This window comes from Haematobia irritans, chromosome 5 (genome assembly GCF_050003625.1).
Source record: "Haematobia irritans isolate KBUSLIRL chromosome 5, ASM5000362v1, whole genome shotgun sequence".
In the NCBI taxonomy this organism is placed as follows: Eukaryota; Metazoa; Arthropoda; class Insecta; order Diptera; family Muscidae; genus Haematobia; species Haematobia irritans.
The window spans coordinates 45,506,857-45,526,941 of record NC_134401.1 but is presented as its reverse complement, the minus strand read 5'-3'; the positions used below and the strand labels follow the sequence as shown (position 1 = coordinate 45,526,941).

At 36.1% G+C, this 20,085-nt stretch overlaps 1 protein-coding gene across 1 annotated transcript in view; it reads left to right on the top strand.

Moving 5' to 3' along the window:
- The window catches only part of nvy (CBFA2/RUNX1 partner transcriptional co-repressor nervy), a 251,639-nt gene that overhangs the window by 225,445 nt on the left and 6,109 nt on the right, over window positions 1-20,085 (top strand). The window contains exons 3-7 of the mRNA XM_075310854.1: window positions 16,591-17,204; window positions 17,270-17,644; window positions 17,711-18,073; window positions 18,674-18,853; window positions 18,961-19,068. Of these exons, the coding sequence (XP_075166969.1) occupies window positions 16,591-17,204; window positions 17,270-17,644; window positions 17,711-18,073; window positions 18,674-18,853; window positions 18,961-19,068 (1,640 nt within the window). The remainder of the gene's footprint in view (window positions 1-16,590; window positions 17,205-17,269; window positions 17,645-17,710; window positions 18,074-18,673; window positions 18,854-18,960; window positions 19,069-20,085) is intronic.

Here is a 20,085-nt window from a genome sequence, read left to right as displayed (position 1 = left end):
CAAGCAATATAAATAGTTAAGTAATCGCTTTTTGCAATTCTTCGGGTATTTTTCGGTTTTTGTTATGGCAAATTCTATTGACAAAATTTTATGGTGGGAGAAACGGAAGAAGCACTAAAGAATTGAGTATTATACAATTTGATTTGTCAATTAAAATAATTTAATTTAAATTGTATGATTATTTTATTTTTTTTTTGTGAGAGAGTGGTTAAAAATGCCTTTACGCATCGTACACATGAACGTCTCTCGTCGTATGCTGGACTCGATCGATATATTTCGATAATACCGACTAAAAGACCCCGACCCTTAGGTTAGGTGGCAGCCCGATGTTTCAGGCTCACTTAGACTATTCAGTCCATTGTGATACCACATTGGTGAACTTCTCTCTTATCACTGAGTGCTGCCCGATTCCATGTTGAGCTCAATGACAAGGGACCTCCTTTTTATAGTCGAGTCCGAACGGCGTTCCACATTACAGTGAAACCATTTAGAGAAGCTTTGAAACCCTCAGAAATGTCACCAGCATTACTGAGGTGGGATAATCCACCGCTGAAAAACTTTTTGGTGTTCGGTCGAAACAGGAGTCGAACCCACGACCTTGTGTATGCAAGGCGGGCATGCTAACCATTGCACCACGGTGGCTCCCTTATCGCTCCGACCCTTATGGCTCCTGTAGTTTTGATCCACCTCCGTACCTTTTGCACATTACTTCGAGGAAGACTCCCATGTAGGTGCTTGACCTATTCGTCTACCGTGTCTGCGTCCAGACCGTAGACCGTTACTATTCTGCCGTCATTTTTTTGTCTTCTTATCCGCATGAGCTACCCCGTGATTTTAAAACTATACGCGAATGCTTGTAAGACATTTGCCCATTTGAGACTATTAAAAGCATTTTTCACGTCTTGGTTTGCAAGTTGGAACGACAGGTCTGCTATGATTGGTGCCTCAATGGCTAGCTAGAGTCACGTCCATCACATCTCTAAGTGCTCCATTTGCCCTTTGTCTCGTTCCTCCATCGGTCCTGTCATTTATCTCTGATCTCTTGTCGAATTTTCGGTATCAAGTCCGTCGCGCCTTGTCGCTCAGTCGCCTGGAGGTCTATTGGGATCGTTCCTGTTATCACTAGTGCGGCTTCCCCCTGCGGTATGTTAAAGTAATCCTCAGAGTAATCCCCAGTTCTCTACACTGAAAGCAGCTTTTTCGCCCTAGTCTGACTCTGTAGGGTCGACGCCTAGATCTCACATCTATAGAGGAATATACTGTTATACATCAGTATATTGGTTCTGCTTGGAAAAGGGCCTCCTATGTTTGCCATCAGCATGCTCAATCGCTACGTTATCGTAGCAGCTTTCTCCGTTGGGTACTTTATTTGCTTGCAGTACGTTAGCTTCAAGTCCAGCCTTAGTCCCATGTACTTTATTGAATGCTTTATTGGGATTACCATGTCGCCTATATGCATCTCTATTTCTATAGACAGATACCGTCTCGTTAATAGTAGCAGTTCGGTCGTTTGGATGGCTAATTGTATGTCATTCGTGTCTAACCAGTCTTTCGCGCGTATCATTTTGCGTTGAGCCACTTCAGTATTTCTCGCACTTATCACAGCGGCTATATCATATGCGTAGCCACCAAGGAATGTATCATGTATCATGGGTATCTTCAGTATCTCATCGTATGTTGCAATCCAGAGATCTGGTCCAAGGATTGAGCTTTGTGCGGCACCTGAGGTTACCTCCATTCTTCACCTGAGGATGCCTCTATTCTCCCTGTATAGTGTCATATATCAAAAACTCGGTCCATGAGGTCTTCTTTCAATACTGTCGTCAAATATTTCGGTATGTAAAATATCGAATCTAGGGTGTAAATTACTTCTGTCTACCTCAGGCTGTTGAAAGCCTTCTTAATATCCAGCGTCGCCAGTAGAATTATAGATCTCGAAGCTTGACTTCCCTCTTGTGTCGCCCGGAAGGCGTCTAATACTTCCTTAAGGGATTCAAGAGTCGATTTTCCAGGTCTACATCCGTATTGGTCAGGCCCCCAACAGTACTGATAGCCTCGTCAAGTCTTATATTGATGAGCCAGCTGTGTCGAGCATGCCCTATGGTATGTACGACGATGGCGACGCGTAGTCGCCCTAGCTGATAAGATTTTTTCTTCGTTCTTTGCACACTTTGGGGAAGATATCTTCTATTAGGTAGCTGTTGTACATAGCAAGTAAGATCTCGGGTCGCTTGGTTGCTATTTCCTTAATTAACTCTGCGGGTATGCCATTAGGACCAGGTGCCTTCTTGTCCTTGAGGCTTTTGGTGGCATTTTGCAGTTCCTCTTTTGCAAAGACGGGGATGTTTGTGAGTGCTTCTGTGTCGTTCTCGTCTTCTCTGATTTCCTGCCTTGGGAATAAAGTTTCCACGGTGTTCCATCTTGTCCACCGGACCTCTAGTGGCTAGTTTCTGCATAACTATTTGGCATCCTGCTCCCAAAGGATTATTGTTTATGACTAATCTTATCTCTCTTACTCTTGCTTATACTGTACCGTAATTGGTTCTTTGCCTCTTTGTAGGCGTTGTGGTCTGTCTCTGCGTCACCCCTGCATCATGCCCCGGTGTATTTCCCCCTGGTCTTTATACAATTACATCTGCATTCATCGCTCCGGTATTCCACAAGTATACCGCCTTGCGGCCAGTGTTATGCTTTTTATTTGGCATGGCCTTACTTAGACCACTAAATTAAATTACAATTTAATTTAATTTATCACTTAATTTTATATTCTTGACATCCATCCATTTTTTTGACTCGATAGAGATTGAAATTTTTACTGCCGTCAATTTTTCCCAGTGCAACTTTTAGAATCTTTTTTTAAGTCAAATGCATAATTCCATCATCTGTATATACGTACATCCTACAATGGCCATCCATCAGGCAAATACGTATGGACGTAGGAAGGCTTTTCTCTACTATCATGGATAAGACTATGATGGATCATATCATGAATATTTTATTGATAAACATCATCATTTCAAGGTCCATTCAAAATGTATTTCCATCTTCTCCTTTCCTCTGTAGAAATCTCTATGAAATTATAGATGATGGAGGGATGAGGCATGATGGTGGAGATGAGAGAGAGACGTAGAAACACATGTAACCATCTGGAATGGCAATTTGCTATTGGTATTGAGCTACATGAGCTACTATTCTATATGTGATGCTTGTTATTATGAATGAATTTTCAAACTTGATGTGGCTCAGATGTGGAAATTGAAAATTTTGATTGTTTTCTGTAATGCAAGAATTTTGCAAGATGTTTGCCTTCGAAGAAACTTAAATGTTTTATATTCTTTCAAACGGGACACCTGTAACATATTTAGGGATTTTAATGCTATTTAGCTTATTGTTTAAATGTACTAACATAGAAAGAAGACGTAATTAATTTTATGATAGTTTTGTATAGTTGTTGTGAAGTCTAAAAATCTAGATAAGGGTCGATCTATATGAAGGAAGTAAACCATTGACTTATTGTACATGTTACAAACTATTGTACATTTTTAATAAATATCCAGGTCCATTTTAAATAATAATATAATAACAATTATTACATAAAAAATTGAAAATTAAAATAAAATAAATGAAACATTATAGTCTCTTGCGCCCGAGTAGGGACCCGAAAAAAGGCCATCAACACAGCTGAGAGGAGCTTTGCAATTCCATGTCAGGACAAATTTAATTTTTCCTTAATTTATGACAATAAATCAAAAAATTTTTAAGTTTATGAATTTCCTCGAAATAAATTGTTGAATTATCAATTCTGATTAATTTTCCCTATTATGAATTTTAATTATCTTGTATTTAGCTGAAATGTCAATTAAACGAAACTAGAATCATGGTTTGATGGCTAGAATATCGCTTGAATTTCATTCTGTTCTACTTCTACCCCTTAGCTGTGTTCATGGTATGGAGCCCAACATGGGTCACGAAACCACGACCCGGAGATAAAGAGTATCATGCTCTATCAACTGAGCGAGTCGTGATTGGCGCCCGAGCAGGGACCTAAAACAAGGCCATGAACACAGCTGAGGGGAGCTTTTCATTTAAGTGTATCATGCTCTACCGATGATTCTAAATTCTAAATTCGTTTAATTTACAATAAACTTTACTCGATAGCAATTCAGCTAAATACAAGATAATTAAACTTCGCAATAGTAAAATTAACCCGAAATGATAATTCAAACATTAATTTAGTGGAAATTCATAAACATAAAAATAAAAAAAATAAATTCATAGGGTATGGTGAAACGGGACAAAAATTTGCCCAAAATAAGTGTTGAACTTTTATTCAGAAGCACTTTCGAAACATCTGTATACAGCTTTTGAAAATGATTCTTATCGTGATGTAATGTATCCAAAACTGGAGATCGGTCTATATGGGGGCTATATCCAAACATTGACCCACGCAAACCATATTTGGTATAAAACACATCCAGATTTTCCACTTTAAAGCGATATGCCGCAGATAAAAGAAGTGTTTGTGAAAAATTAAAACATGATATCACAATGGACTGAATAGTCTAAGCGAGCCTGAAAATAGATCAGGTTGCCAGTTTAACCTAACCTACATCATGATAACTTCATTATTGGAGGATGCAACTTGATTACAACAGAAGGACATCGTTAGATCATCTTAGAATTTGGCCCTAATCGGGCCAATGAATCGGTTTCCTAATTTTACTTGGTTTGATAGTGTTTGCCAATCAATACTTAACAGTTTGGCTTATAAGTCCCCGGTCTAACAAAGAAAAACGCATTTTTTTGTCAAAATTCGTTTTTATTATTCAACATATTTCCCTTCAAGAGCGATACAACGATTATAACCAACTTCCAATTTGTTGATACCATTTTGGTAGTACTCCTTCGGTTTTGCCTCAAAATAGGCCTCAGTTTCGGCGATCACTTCTTCATTGCAGCCAAATTTTTTTCCTGCGACCATCCTTTTGAGGTTTGAGAACAAGAAAAAGTCGCTGGGGGCAGATTTGGAGAATACGGTGGGTGGGGAAGCAATTCGAAGCCCAATTCATGAATTTTTGTCATCGTTCTCAATGACTTGTGGATCGGTGTGTTGTCTTAGTGCAACAAAATTTTTTTCTTCTTCATGTAGGGCCGTTTTGCCGCGATTTCGACCTTCAAATGCTCCAATAACGCCATATAATAGTCACTGTTGATGGTTATTCCCTTCTCAAGATAATCGATAAAAATTATTCCATGCGCATCCCAAAAAACAGAGGCCATTACTTTGCCAGCGGACTTTTGAGTCTTTCCACGCTTCGGAGACGGTTCACCGGTCGCTGTCCACTCAGCCGACTGTCGATTGGACTCAGGAGTGTAGTGATGGAGCCATGTTTCATCCATTGTCACATATCGATGGAAAACTCGGGTGTATTACGAGTTAACAGCTGCAACAACCGCTCAGAATCATCAACACGTTGTTGTTTTTGGTCAAATGTGAGCTTTCGCGGCACCCATTTTGCACAGAGCTTCCGCATATCCAAATATTTATGAATGATATGACAAATATGTTCCTTTGATATCTTTAAGGCATCTGCTATCTCGAACAACTTCATTTTACGGTCATTCAAAATCATTTTGTGGATTTTTTTGATGTTCTCGTCGGTAACCACCTCTTTCGGGCTTCCACTGCGTTCACCGTCCTCCGTGCTCATTTCACCACGCTTGAATTTTGCATACCAATCAATTATTGTTGATTTCCCTGGGGCAGAGTCCGGAAACTCATTATCAAGCCAAGTTTTTGCTTCCACCGTATTTTTTCCTTTCAGAAAACAGTATTTTATCAAAACACGAAATTCCTTTTTTCCATTTTTTTCACAATAACAAAAGTTGATTCACAAAAGACGCTCTATCTCACAAACTAATTTTAAGGTTGGTACTATATAAAAACGCCATCTATGTGTCAGACCGGGAACTTATCAGCCAACCTATTACTTACAAACTGGGACGGAACTTCGGCTTCACTGAGACTGCAACATGTTTGCAGATATCATATCTGTCGCAACGATTACAATATACAACGGATTGAACGCACAATTCTTTTCTTCTTCCTCTTTACTTCCAATACTTGAATCCCTCCTCTTCTCAATATATTCGAATAATGTACCTGACCAAATTAGGCATAATCATATGCAGCTTTATTTCTCATGCAAACTGAATTCTATTGATAGGTTAGGTTAGGTTAAAGCGGCAGCTCGATTAAGATTCAGGCTCACTTAGACTATTCAGTCCATTGTGATACCACACTAACTAAAAGTGCCTATTACCTTCTTGATTAGTTTCTTCTGTTGAACCAACCATATTGTTCCAAAAACATTAACAGACTGCTTAAGTTATCGTTTTCCAGGTCCACCAGTAATCTAAAGCTATATGCCCCTAAAATTTGCTTACGCCTTGCTCAAAATGCAGGACACTCACACAAGAGGTGTTTAATTGATTCCTTTTCCTCCGCATCATGACAGTTCATACAATAGGCAGCGACCCGTTATAGCAGATATCAGAAGTTATATCTGACGACTCGAGAACACTAGCATATCTAGTGTGCGGTTTATGTTTAAATGGGGCCATATTTGCTTGGTGTCGTTACAACCCTTGCAATTCTGCCATCGAACATTTGCCATCATAACAGCCTTCTCACGCAGTATAAGCTTGCAGGTAGCTAGGGGCATACCAACAGATTCTAGATCCCATGGAATATGTAGGTTAGGTTAGGTGGCAGCCCGATATAACAGGCTCACTTAGACTATTCAGTCCATTGTGATACCACATTGGTGAACTTCTCTCATATCACTGAGTGCTGCCCGATTCCATGTTAAGCTCAATGACAAGGAACCTCCTTTTTATAGCCGAGTCCGAACGGCGTTCCACATTGCAGTGAAACCACTTGGAGAAGTTTTGAAACCCTCAGAAATGTCACCAGCATTACTGAGGTGGGATAATCCAGCGCTGAAAAACCTTTTAGTGTTCGGTCGAAGCAGGAAGCGAACCCACGACCTTGTGTATGCAAGGCGGACATGCTAACTATTACACCACGGTGGCTTCCAATTAGCCATGCAAACCACAGAACTGCTACTACAAACGAGACGGTATCTGCCTCTAGATATATAGATGCACATAGACGACATGGTAATCCCAACAAAGTAGTCAATCTAGTACTTGGGACTAAGGCCTCCTTTTTATAGCCGAGTCCGAACGGCGTTCCTCATTGCAGTGAAACCACTTAGAGAAGCTTTGAAACCCTCACCAGTATTACTGAGGTGGGATAATCCACCGCTGAAAAACTTTTTGGTGTTCGGTCGAAGCAGGAATCGAGCCCACGACCTTGTGTATGCAAGGCGGGCATGCTAACCATTGCACCACGGTGGCTCCCGGTGGAATATGTAAGGTAGTCCCTAACCTTGCAAACTCATCCGCTTCGAAATACTGAATTGAGCCTCAGAAAACGGTTTAGTTCTTGAACACAATAAGTCTTTGGGAAGTATAGTTCGGAACAGATATTTTAACATAGGTGATAACATCAACATCTATCACAGATCCACTCAAATGGTAGACAAAGAAAAGAATCTTGGGTTATATTGAGTAAGAATATTTCTTCGACCTACGGAAAACTATATTCAATGCTTAAAAGTCTGTGTACTACAAATCGCACAGCGTCATCACTCATTGGAAAAACATTTCTTTATTAGCACGATCCGTCTCTGGAATCAGTGCCCGAATGTACTGCAATTAATATCTAATACGCAACGATTCAAAAGGAATACTCTTGAATACTATCCACTAAAATGGAATAGACTACTTCCTGCAACCACAAACTCCCTTCAACATTCCTATTTATTGAACCTTATAAGCTATGGATAATGTCTAGAGTTTTGATAATTATAAACTGATGTGCATTCGTTTTGGCCAACATATCCGTTTTGTATCACCAGAGCATCAGTTTTCGTTTCTCTGATGCAGCAACCGACAATGACTACCCACCCACCCAGTCTCTTCAAGATCTTTAGTTTGGATTAATTGTAGTCCAAAGTGAGTGTGAGTGTTTATGGTTGGAGTACGGTTTGTTGGTTGCTGTACTGACCATGTTACTGCTGATGTTTGACCAAAGGATAAACATGCATTTGTCTAATGGTGGTATGCTTGTTGGCAACTAAAAGGATATGTCCCTCATATGCACTCACACATATATCATATATGAATCCACACAGGCATTTGACCATACACACTCATACCCAGGCTTGCAAAAGCAACATCTGTCCAACACACATCATAAATGCATTAGTTTAACAAACGTAACAATATTTTGAACACAACAAATGTGTATTGGTATGGGTCACAAAAATTCACTTATTTTATCCTTTTTAAAATTTTAAATTATTAATTTACTTTAATTTATGTTTTTGCGGGTAAGGCTAGAAAGATGCTTTATGCACCTGATATTGTGTCCACCCGTGTGCCGGACTCCAATTGGTCACCGGCTAAAAATCCATCCCTCTTCCCTTGGGATATGATTACTACTTCGAAACCGCTTTCGCATTACTTCGAGGTCGACCCGTATATCGGACTCCAATTGGCTATCGGCTAAACACCCATCCCTCTTCCCTTGGGGTATGATTACCTTCTCGGAACCACTTTCGCATTACTTCGAGGTCGACCCCACGTGGTCCCTGACCGTCTGCTTCTAGTCCGCATCCAGATCCAAGCGTACATTACTCATGTCGTTGGCTCCATGTAAATCTTTTTCCTGCGGAAAACGTTTTACACGAATCGCCTTATGGTATCCCAGTTCTTCTCACTCTGTACCATCTTCTGGATTATATTTCTCGGAGAGACATGCCCAATTTCATCCTCTGTCCGACGTTCTGTCCGTCGGCTACATCTACAGAATGTATGCTGGGCATCATCCGCGACCTCTCCTTCTTCGTACAGACATGTCGTTGGCTCCATGTAAATCTTTTTCCTGCGGAGAACATTTTCTACAAACCGCCCTATGACCGCCCTATGACCTCCCAATACTTCTCACTCTATACCATCTTCTGGATTATATTTCTCGGAGAGACATGTCCAATCTCATCTTCTAGCGCTGTCCATCGTTCTGCCCACCCGGTACATCTAAAGAATCTTTGTTGGGCATCATCCGCGACCTCTCCTCCTTCGTAGGAACAGTTCTCTAAGCCACATTTCCCACTACGATGCATGTACTTCCGAAAGTATCCGTGACCTGAAAGCATCTGAGTCATGTAATACGTCACTTCCCCATATATTCGCTCTCTTGCCATAGCTCTATGTCAGTTATAATGCATTGGTTCCATCTGCCCTTTGTCTCGTTCCTCCATCGTTTCTGCCATCCGTGTCTGGTCTCTGGTCTCTTGTCGAATGTTCGGTATCAAGTCCGTCACGCCTTGTTGTTTTGCCTCGAAAACCTTTTGCCGCTAAATCGCCTGGGGTTCTATGGGGATCGTTACTGCTATCACTAGTGCGGCTTCACCCTATACCGTGCGACATGCTGAAGAAATTCTCAGAGCTACCGTTCTCTGAACTGAAAACAGCTTTTTCGCCCTAGTCCGTCTCTGTAGGGTCGACACCCAGATCTCACATCCATAGAGGAGTATACCGTTAGTCATCTCCATGAGTATCCTTTTCTTGCTTGGAAGAGGGTCTCCTTTGTTTGCCTTCAGCCTGCTTAGTCGCGACGTTATCGTAGCAGCTTTCTCCGTTGCGGGCTCTATCTGCCTGGAGTACGTTAGTTTTGAGTCCAGCTTTAGTCTCAAGTACTTGATTGTCTACTTTGTTGGGATTACCATGTCGTCTATGTGCATCTATATATCTAGAGGCAGATACCGTCTCGTTTGTAGTAGCAGTTCTGTGGTTTGCATGGCTAATTTGAAGCCACCGTGGTGTAATAGTTAGCATGTCCGCCTTGCATACACAAGGTCATGGGTTCGCTTCCTGCTTCGACCGAACACTAAAAAGTTTTTCAGCGCTGAATTATCCCACCTCAGTAATGCTGGTGACATTTCTGAGGGTTTCAAAACTTCTCCAAGTGGTTTCACTGCAATGTGGAACGCCGTTCGGACTCGGCTATAAAAAGGAGGTTCCTTGTCTTTGAGCTTAACATGGAATCGGGCAGCACTCAGTGATAAGAGAGATTCACCAATGTGGTATCACAATGGACTGAATAGTTTAAGTGAGCCTGATACATCGGGTTGCCACCTAACCTAACCTATGGCTAATTGTAAGCCATGCGTGTCTAAAGCGTCTTTCGCAAGTATCATGGTCTGGCGAAGTTTGCGTTTAGCCTCTTCAGTATTTATCGCTCTTATCACAGCAATTATGTCATCAGAGTAGCCAACAAGGTATGTATCATCCGGCATGGGTATCTTCAGTATCTTGTCGTATGTTGCATTCCAGAAATCTGGTCCAAGTATTGAGCCTTGTGAGACACCCGAGGTTACCTCCATTCTTCTTGGGCCCTCTATAGTGTCGTATATAAAAACTCGGTCATTGAGATAGTCTTTCAATATTCTCGTCAAGCATTTCGCTATGTGAAATATGGATTCTAGGGTGTATATAACGTCGGCCCACCTTAGACTATTGAAGGCGTTCTTTATGTTCAGCATCGCCAGTAGAATTATAGATCTCGATGTGTGACTGCTCTGTTCCAGGTTTTCTGGTAGTTACCGATAACATCAAGTAGTTCCTCTATTTCGGAGACTCCGCCCTGAACGTTCCTACTTATGTTCCTCTGTCTACTTATTGCGGCCTTCATCTTGCGGAGTGTCAATTGACACTTAGCTAGGGCTTCCTCTTCCGATTTCCTCATTTTCATGGTGAACTCGTGTTTCGGCAAGCTGTATTATGAAAAAGTTTTCTCCGATCCCACTTTCCCTTGGATTGCTCCGAGTCTCGCATTCCTTGGGGTCTACTAAAATCCCTCGTGGTGTGTCTATTTCTGGTATAGTCTCTCCTTCATAAGTAGGAACCGCGGCGGTATGACGTGTCGATTTTACCGGTGACCGCATTATTTTAGAGCTGCTTCTAAAGATCCATGCTAGCTCTCTATCTCCGGCTCTCCTATCAGTCGAATTGTTATTCAGGATATTCATTGAATATGGGTCCCAACTTGGACCGTTATCTGTGTCCTATAACGGACACAGTATCCCCAGTATGCCCTTTGAAGTATCCCCGAGGGTGTCTATGCAAGTAGTGAGGTTTTCGCGAGCGTTGACACAGACCTTATGGGAGCCAGGTCGGGCACTAATCTGAGCAGAGAACCTGCATTGCCAATTTAATGGTACGTGAAACATAGCGTTTCCCAAGCCCTGCCATGGGTTTAACGGGACTGGGCTAGTTGTGACATTAGCCTAAAAGCCATTTCCCTGAGATGTCACTCCCAGGTACTCAGGTAACAGAATGCCACAACTGTCGGCTCACTGCATCTATTCCTATCCATAGTTTAAATCATCGCATATTCGTAATTTCGTGTCAATGCCATTCCTATGTTCTCCGTGTTTGATTAAGGAGGGCATCACTCCCCTTACTGCACCTACCAATAGGGCACCCTTGTGGGAGGATGCCTACTTAACTGGCGGCATCCGATCACCATGTCGAAAAAGACGTCCTCGGTTATAATTGCCTTTTTATATCACGTTCTCAGTCTTTGCCACTCTTGGTTACAAGCTGCTTATTTTTTACAGCTGACCTTAGAGGTCGTCCAGCTAACCACCATCTGCTGTCCCCGATGGAAGCCTGAGTTCAGCCCCATCATTTAATTTAATTTAATTTTAACATATTTAAAACCAACTAAATAATTCATTTAAATTCCTATCAAATCGGGTATTTATGTTTTGCGATGAGGATATAAAAATTCGGATTTTAGTGGACCCACTCTTTTATGTGCAATTCAAACCTATCAACAATTGCACTAAGATAGGCTACCGCCTCTTCCCACACAAACCCCTCCCCCACAAAAGATGTTCAACAATCAAGCATATCCCTAAAGGCCATGTCATGAATACTTCAGCTTGGTTAGCTAGCTGTATGGCTTGGAGGTTATGATGGGTATGAATGGCCAAGTTTGTGTAAAGCCTTAATGCAATTCCTTTGTTAAGCTGACTGACACACAAAAGAAAATCCATCGATGATGACCAGTGCCCCAGTGGTCAATGGTAGGCCCCCAGGAAGCAAACAACAGCAGCTGTCGTTTGCCTCGTCGATGTTGCTGTAAGCAACAACCGACAATAACCACCAAGAGCAACATCAGCAGAAACATGGTCAGCACTTTAGTGTATCTATGTGTGCTTGTGTGTGTGTGTGTGTGTATGAGTGCATATGTATGCTTGTATACAACGAACATGGCATATAAATTAGCAACATTTTGTACAAATTGCTTTATGATGCTTCTCTGAGGCTCATGCTACTGCTGCAACAATTGCTGTTACATTTACTTGTTGTTGCCTGTTTTGATGTAGCATTGGTTATTTGGATGGTCTTCTCGAATTACAAGCTGCTTGTGTCGCCAACACTGATGTCGCTACTGTTGTTAGATCTCTTGTTGCCTTCATGGTCAGTTATTGCGATTTCTTTGCGTTAGAGAAACTATCCAGGATATGTCTCAAAGCATGAGCATGGACGTACAGCTGATGTCTTTGTATTTCCTGACCAAGGATGGACTAGGATGAATTTTCCTGTTGTTTGTTTTTAAATATTTCAAGTTCTGCTGGGAAAAAATATTTGTACTGTCGCATGTCAAAAGATTTTCATTCGCATTATTTTCCATGAAAACAGAATTAGTTCACATAAATAATTTTGCAATTAAAATTTAACTAAATTTGAAAAAATGCAATTAAAAATTTAATTGGATGAATCGTTTCTATTACAAAAAAAGTCACATAAATTAATTGGAAAAATTAAAAAAATAATTAAATCAATTTTTTAATTGAAATCGGTGTTTCGAATTTTGACCACATTTTTCTATAGAAATAAAATTTTGACGAAATTTTCTATAGTAATAAAAACTTGACAAAATTTTCTATATCAATAAAAACTTGACAAAATTTTCTATAGAAATAAAATGTTGACAAAATTTTCTATAGAAATAACATTTTTACAATATTTTCTATAGAAATAAAATGTTGACAAAATTTTCTATAGAAACACAATTTGGTAAAATCTTCTATAGAAATAAAAATTTCACAAAATTTTCTATCAAAATAAAATTTTCACAAAATTTTCTATGGAAATACAATTTGGACAAAATATTCTATAGAAACAAAATTTTGACAAAATTTTCTATAGAAATAAAAATTTGACTAAATAAAATTTTGACAATATTTTCTATAGAAATAAAATTTTGACAAAATTTTCTATAGAAATAAAATTTGGACAAAATATTCTATAGAAAAAAAATTGACAAAATTTTCTATAGAAATAAAAATTTGACAAAATTTTCTATAGAAATAACAATTCGACAAAATTTTCTATAGAAATAACATTTGGACAAAATTTTTTATAGAAATAAAAATTTGACAAAATTTTCTATAGAAATAAAATTTTGACAAAATTTTCTATAGAAATAAAATTTTGACAAAATTTTCTATAGAAAAAACATGTTGACAAATTTTTCTATAGAAAAAGCATTTTGACAAATTTTTCTTTAAAAATAAAATGTTGACAAAATTATCTATTGAAATAAAATATTGACAAAATCTTCTATCTAAATAAAATTTTGACAACATTTTTTATGGAAATAAAATGTTTGCAAAATTTTCTATAGAAAAACACTTTTGATAAAATTTTGTGTAGGAATAGGACAAAATTTTCTATAGAAATAAAATTTTGACAAAATTTTCTATAGAAAAAAAAATTTTTGAATAAAATGTTGACAAAATTTTCTATAGAAACACAATTTGGTAAAATCTTCTATAGAAATAAAAATTTGACAAAATTTTCTATCAAAATAAAATTTTTACAAAATTTTCTATGGAAATACAATTTGGACAAAATATTCTATAGAAACAAAATTTTGACAAAATTTTCTATAGAAATAAAAATTTGACTAAATAAAATTTTGACAATATTTTCTATAGAAATAAAATTTTGACAAAATTTTCTATAGAAATAAAATTTGGACAAAATATTCTATAGAAAAAAAATTTGACAAAATTTTCTATAGAAATAAAAATTTGACAAAACTTTCTATAGAAATAACAATTCGACAAAATAATATTTGGACAAAATATTCTATAGAAAAAAAATTTGACAAAATTTTCTATAGAAATAAAAATTTGACAAAACTTTCTATAGAAATAACAATTCGACAAAATTTTCTATAGAAATAAAATTTGGACAAAATTTTTTATAGAAATAAAAATTTGACAAAATTTTCTATAGAAATAAAATTTTGACAAAATTTTCTTAGAAATAACAATTCGACAAAATTTTCTATAGAAATAAAATTTGGACAAAATTTTTTATAGAAATAAAAATTTGACAAAATTTTCTATAGAAATAAAAATTTGACAAAATTTTCTATAGAAATAACAATTCGACAAAATTTTCTATAGAAATAAAATTTGGACAAAATTTTTTATAGAAATAAAAATTTGACAAAATTTTCTATAGAAATAAAATTTTGACAAAATTTTCTATAGAAAAAGCATTTTGACAAATTTTTCTTTAGAAATAAAATGTTGACATAATTATCTATTGAAATAAAATATTGACAAAATCTTCTATCTAAATAAAATTTTGACAACATTTTTTATGGAAATAAAATGTTTGCAAAATTTTCTATAGAAAAATACTTTTGATAAAATTTTGTGTAGGAATAGGACAAAATTTTCTATAGAAATAAAATTTTGACAAAATTTTCTATAGAAACAAAATTTTGGGAAATTTTTTTACAGAAATAAAATTTTGACAAAATTTTATATAGAAAAAAAAATTTTGAAAAAAATTTCTATATAAATACAATCTTGACAAAATTTTATATGTTGGAAAATTTTTCCATAGAAATAAAATTTTGACAAAATTTTCTCTAGAAATAAAATGTTGATAAAATTTTCCATAGTAATAAAATTTTGAAAAAATTTTCCATAGAAATAAAATTTTGACGAAATTTTCTATAGAAAAACAATTTGGATGATATTTTCTATAGAAATAAAATATTGACAAAACTTTTTATAGACATAAAAATTAGACACAATTTTCTAAAGAAATATAATCTTGACAAACTTTTCAATAGAAATAAAATTTTGACAAAATTTTCTTTAGAAATAAAATTTTGCCAAAATTTTCTATTTTCCATAGAAATAAAATTTTGACGATATTTCCTATAGAAATAAAATTTTGACAAAATTTTCTATAGAAATAAAATTTCGACAAAATTTTTTATAGAAATAAAATCTTGACAACATTTTCTATTGAAATAAAATGTTGACAAAATTTTCTATCTAAATAAAATTTTGACAACATTTTTTATGGAAATAAAATTTTTGCAAAATTTTCTATAGAAAAACACTTTTGATAAAATTTTGTATAGGAATAGAAACAAAATTTTCTATAGAAACTAAACTTTCACACAATTTTCTGTAGAAATAAAATTTTGGCAAAATTTTCTATAGATATAAAATTTTGGCAAAATTTTCTATAGAAATAAAACTTTCACACAATTTTCTATAGAAATAAAATTTTGACAAAATTTTCTATAGAAATAATATTGTGACAAAATTTTCTATAGAATTAAAAGTTTGCCAAAATTTTCTATAGAAATAAAATTTTGGCAAAATTTTTTATAGGAATAAATATTTGCCAAATTTTTCCATAGAAATAAAATTTTAACAAAATTTTCCATAGAAATAAAATTTTGACAAAATTTTCTATAGAAATAAAATTTGACAATATTTTCTATAGAAATAAAATTTTGACAAAATTTTCTATGAAAATGATGTTGACAAAATTTTCTATAGAAAAAAATATTGACAAAATGTTCTATAAAAACAAACTTTTGACAAAATTTTCTACAGAAATAAAATGTTAACAAAATTTTCTATAGAAATAAAATGTTGACAAAATTTTCTTTAGAAATAAAATTTTGATAAAATTTTCCATAGAAATAAAATTTTAACAAAATTTTCTATGGAAACCCTTAGAAAAGCCCTAATTAAAAGGCCTGCCGGAAAGTGCTTTCAAACGATTTACTTCTAGATTAGTGTAGGTTAGGTATAATGGCAGATCGGCTGAACTTCTCTATTATCACTGAATGCTGCCCGATTCTATGTTTAGCTCAATAACAAAGGACCTATTTTTTATAGCCGAGTCCGAAGGGCGTCCCACATTCAACATTACTGGGAGGGTATAATCCACAGATGAAAAACTTTTTGATGTTTGGTCGAACCCACGACCCTATGTATGCAAGGCGGGCATGCTAACCATTGCGCCACGCTTTTACTTCTATTTTTCAATGACTATGAATTCGATCTGAAGTATACTTGTTCTCAATTCCTAAATTCTCATCGTTTTGCTTTTTTCTTTCAGTCACCCCAAACTCTTCCAATAGCAGCAGTAAAGATTCCACCACAACCAACTCAAACGGCAGCAATTCCAATTCAGCCACAAATCCCACCGGAGGTTCATCATCAAATTCCCGATCGTGTCGTACACCCGATTCACCAGAATCAGCCAGAGCTGTAGCACCACGATCACCCATGTCTCCGCAATTGCATCAACATCATACGAGTTTAGCACCGCCACCGAGACCAAATCGTAATGCCAGTGCTTCACCGGTTATTAATGGAGCCACCACAACACCACCGCCACCCTCACAATCCAGTGCCCAAACGGCACAGGCTGCTGTAGCAGCAGCTGCGGCTGCCGCTGCCCATGTTGAACAGGCCCGACTTTTGGGTAAGATACGAAAATTCCTAGGGTCTTTGGTGCAGCTGGCGCAAGATGTTCATCCCGAGGTTAGCGATAGGGTGAGGGCATTGGTTATATCGCTTGGCAGTGGTGGTATTAGCATCGATGAATTCCGTATGGCTCTACAAGAGGCCATTAATTTGCCTTTAAGGCCCTATGTCATTCCATTGTTAAAGAATCACATCTCTCTGCTACAGAGGGAAATCTCAGCATTAGCTCGAGCTACAAATCAGGTAGGTTTTTTGGTGTTTTTTTATTTTTATTTTTGAGGACCTTCTATTTATGATTTAATTTTCAGACCACACTCCAATATGTGACCACCAATGAGAATTCGGTTATGGAATTTTCTCCACATGGTCCACCCGCAGAATACAGTGACATTTTCGTGCAACTTGAAGGTCAGTCAAATGGTGGTGGGGCCACCAGTTTGGTATTCAAGAGAAGGCCTTCCGACACTTTAATGGAACCCCATGGCCATAATGGAGCCCAAGAATGGAGCGACTATATGGCTTCATATCCACCGCCCAAACGTCTGCATACTCATAATCCGCATGCTCCAGCTACTGAATCTCGTATACCCTTTGCCTCCTCACAACCTACAATTTTTGATTATTCCACCTCCGGGGTTGCGGCCGCACAGTCTGAGGGTTCATTTAATAATCTAATGGATAAGGTAACATTTTTTCCCTTAAATCTAATGAGGAATTAACTCAAAAATTGCCTTTATGTCCTCTCTTAGTCAAATCATCGAGACGATCGTGATATACGTTCCTCGGTATCCAGTGAACCAGCCGCTCATAGACCTTTGCCACGTACAGTTATGCCATCTGCCAGTAGTGGACCAGGTGGTGGAGCTCCTGGTAACCCCACGGGACCTATGCAAGGTGAAGAGGAATGGAAAAATATTCATACTATGCTAAATTGCATTTCTGCCATGGTCGATAAAACCAAACGAGCCATTACCATTCTCCAACAAAGAGGGGTAGAACCCCAACAACCCAACTTTGGTGAAGTTACGCCGGCAGCCCTTATGGAAATCCGAAGGCAAACAGAGGAAAAGGTAGTCGAATTTAAAAGAAATGCTGAAGATGCTGTCAATCAAGTAAGTATTAAATTTCTAGACGAGTGTACGGCAGACCTACCTAATTTATGAACTACAACGTCGTGGTCTGTCAAAATCATGATTAAAATTTTGTGGCATATATTAAATAGAGATTTCTCGTTTAACAAGGATATTTCCACAAAGTTGGAATAGGCTCTCTAGTAGAATATCATTAGGCAGGTATCCATATCAGCTTATTTGTGAATATATCGCCAGTAATGCCAGATATTTAATGAAGTGCGTTTAGGAATGAGAACATTTCTGCAATAGAATAAAAGTTAACACAGTATAGTGAAGTTTAATTAATTTTTCCATAAATTACCAAGGACTAATTTTTGATATTCATATTGTTCCAAACAGCTGATCACAGGGTTACCCTTTCAATATTAAAAATGTCAATTCGATTTTATTTTAATACGTCATCATTAGAATATCCGGTAATAACACAACAATCCATAAAATAAACTGTCGCATATTATTCGACATCCTAATCTCCAAATTAGGTAGATTTCTTTTATGCAACTCTGGCGCTTTATATAAGAAATAATCCATCCGGATCAGATCCCTGAAATTAATCTCGCCTTTCTGCTCTAATTTCAGGTTAAACGCCAAGCGGTAATTGAAATCCAAAGAGCTGTTGTTGCTGCCGAAACCCGAGCCGCTGAGGTTATGGCCCAAGAACGTTTACGTATGGAGAAATTTTTTGTTGAAATGAGCCGACATTCTGGAAGTGAAAGAGAATTGGACAACAAATCCCCTTCCATAGGATCTAGCCAAAATGTAAGTTCACAAAATAAAGACTTTCAATCTCAACCAAGAATGTTTCTCAAATCAAATATTCAAATTTTGATTTTAATTTCTTTGTTTTGTTTTTTTATTATTACCAGGCTTGTTGGAATTGTGGACGTAAAGCAACAGAAACATGTTCCGGTTGTAATTTGGCCAGATATTGCGGTGCATTTTGTCAGCATAAAGATTGGGAACATCATCATCAGGTGAGTAAGGGATGGGGGCACCTATAACTAAACAATATAAATGTGGAATCTTGAGGGGGGATCTCAAAATGTGATATTATCTATATAATGTTTGGAAAGCCATAATTTTTATTCCTAAAAAACAACTTTTCTCCGTATAAAAATGGGCTTATTACAAATTTTCTCAAAATTTTCTATAGAAGTAAAATTATGACAAAATTTTCTATAGAAATAAAATTTTGATAAAATTTTCTAAAGATATAAAATTATGACAACATTTTCTTAAGAAGTAAAATTTTGACAAATTTTTCTACAAAATATTCACAACAAAATTTTCCATGGAAATAAAAATTGGCAAAATTGTCTTTAGAAATAAAATTCCATAGAAATAAACTTTTGGCAAACAGAAATAAAATTTTGACAACATTTTTTATAGAAATAAAATTTTGACAAAATTTTCTAAGAAATAAAATTTTGACAAAATTTTTTATAGAAATAAAATTTAGTAAAATCTTTTATAGAAATAAAATTTGGTGAAGTTTTTGTATAGAAATTAAATTTTGACAAGTTTTTTTTATAGAAATAAAAATTTTGACAAACTCTTATATAGAAATAAAATTTAGTAAAATTTTTTATTGAAATAAAATTTTGACAAAATTTTCTATAGAAATAAAATTTTGACAAAATTTTTTATAGAAATAAAATTTGTTAAATCTTTTATAGAAATAAAATTTTGTAAAATTCTTGTATAGAAATAAAACTTTGACAAGTTTTTTTTATAGAAATAAAAATTTTGACAAACTCTTATATAGAAATAAAATTTAGTAAAATTTTTTACAGAAATAAAATTTTCACAAAATTTTCTATAGAAATAAAATTTTGACAAGTTTTTTATAGTAATAAAAATTTTGACAAAATTTTATATAGAAATAAATTTTAGTAAAATTTTTTATAGAAATAAAATTTTGACAAAATTTTCTATAGAAATATAATTTTGACAAAATTTTCTATAGAAATAAAATTTTGACAATATTTTTT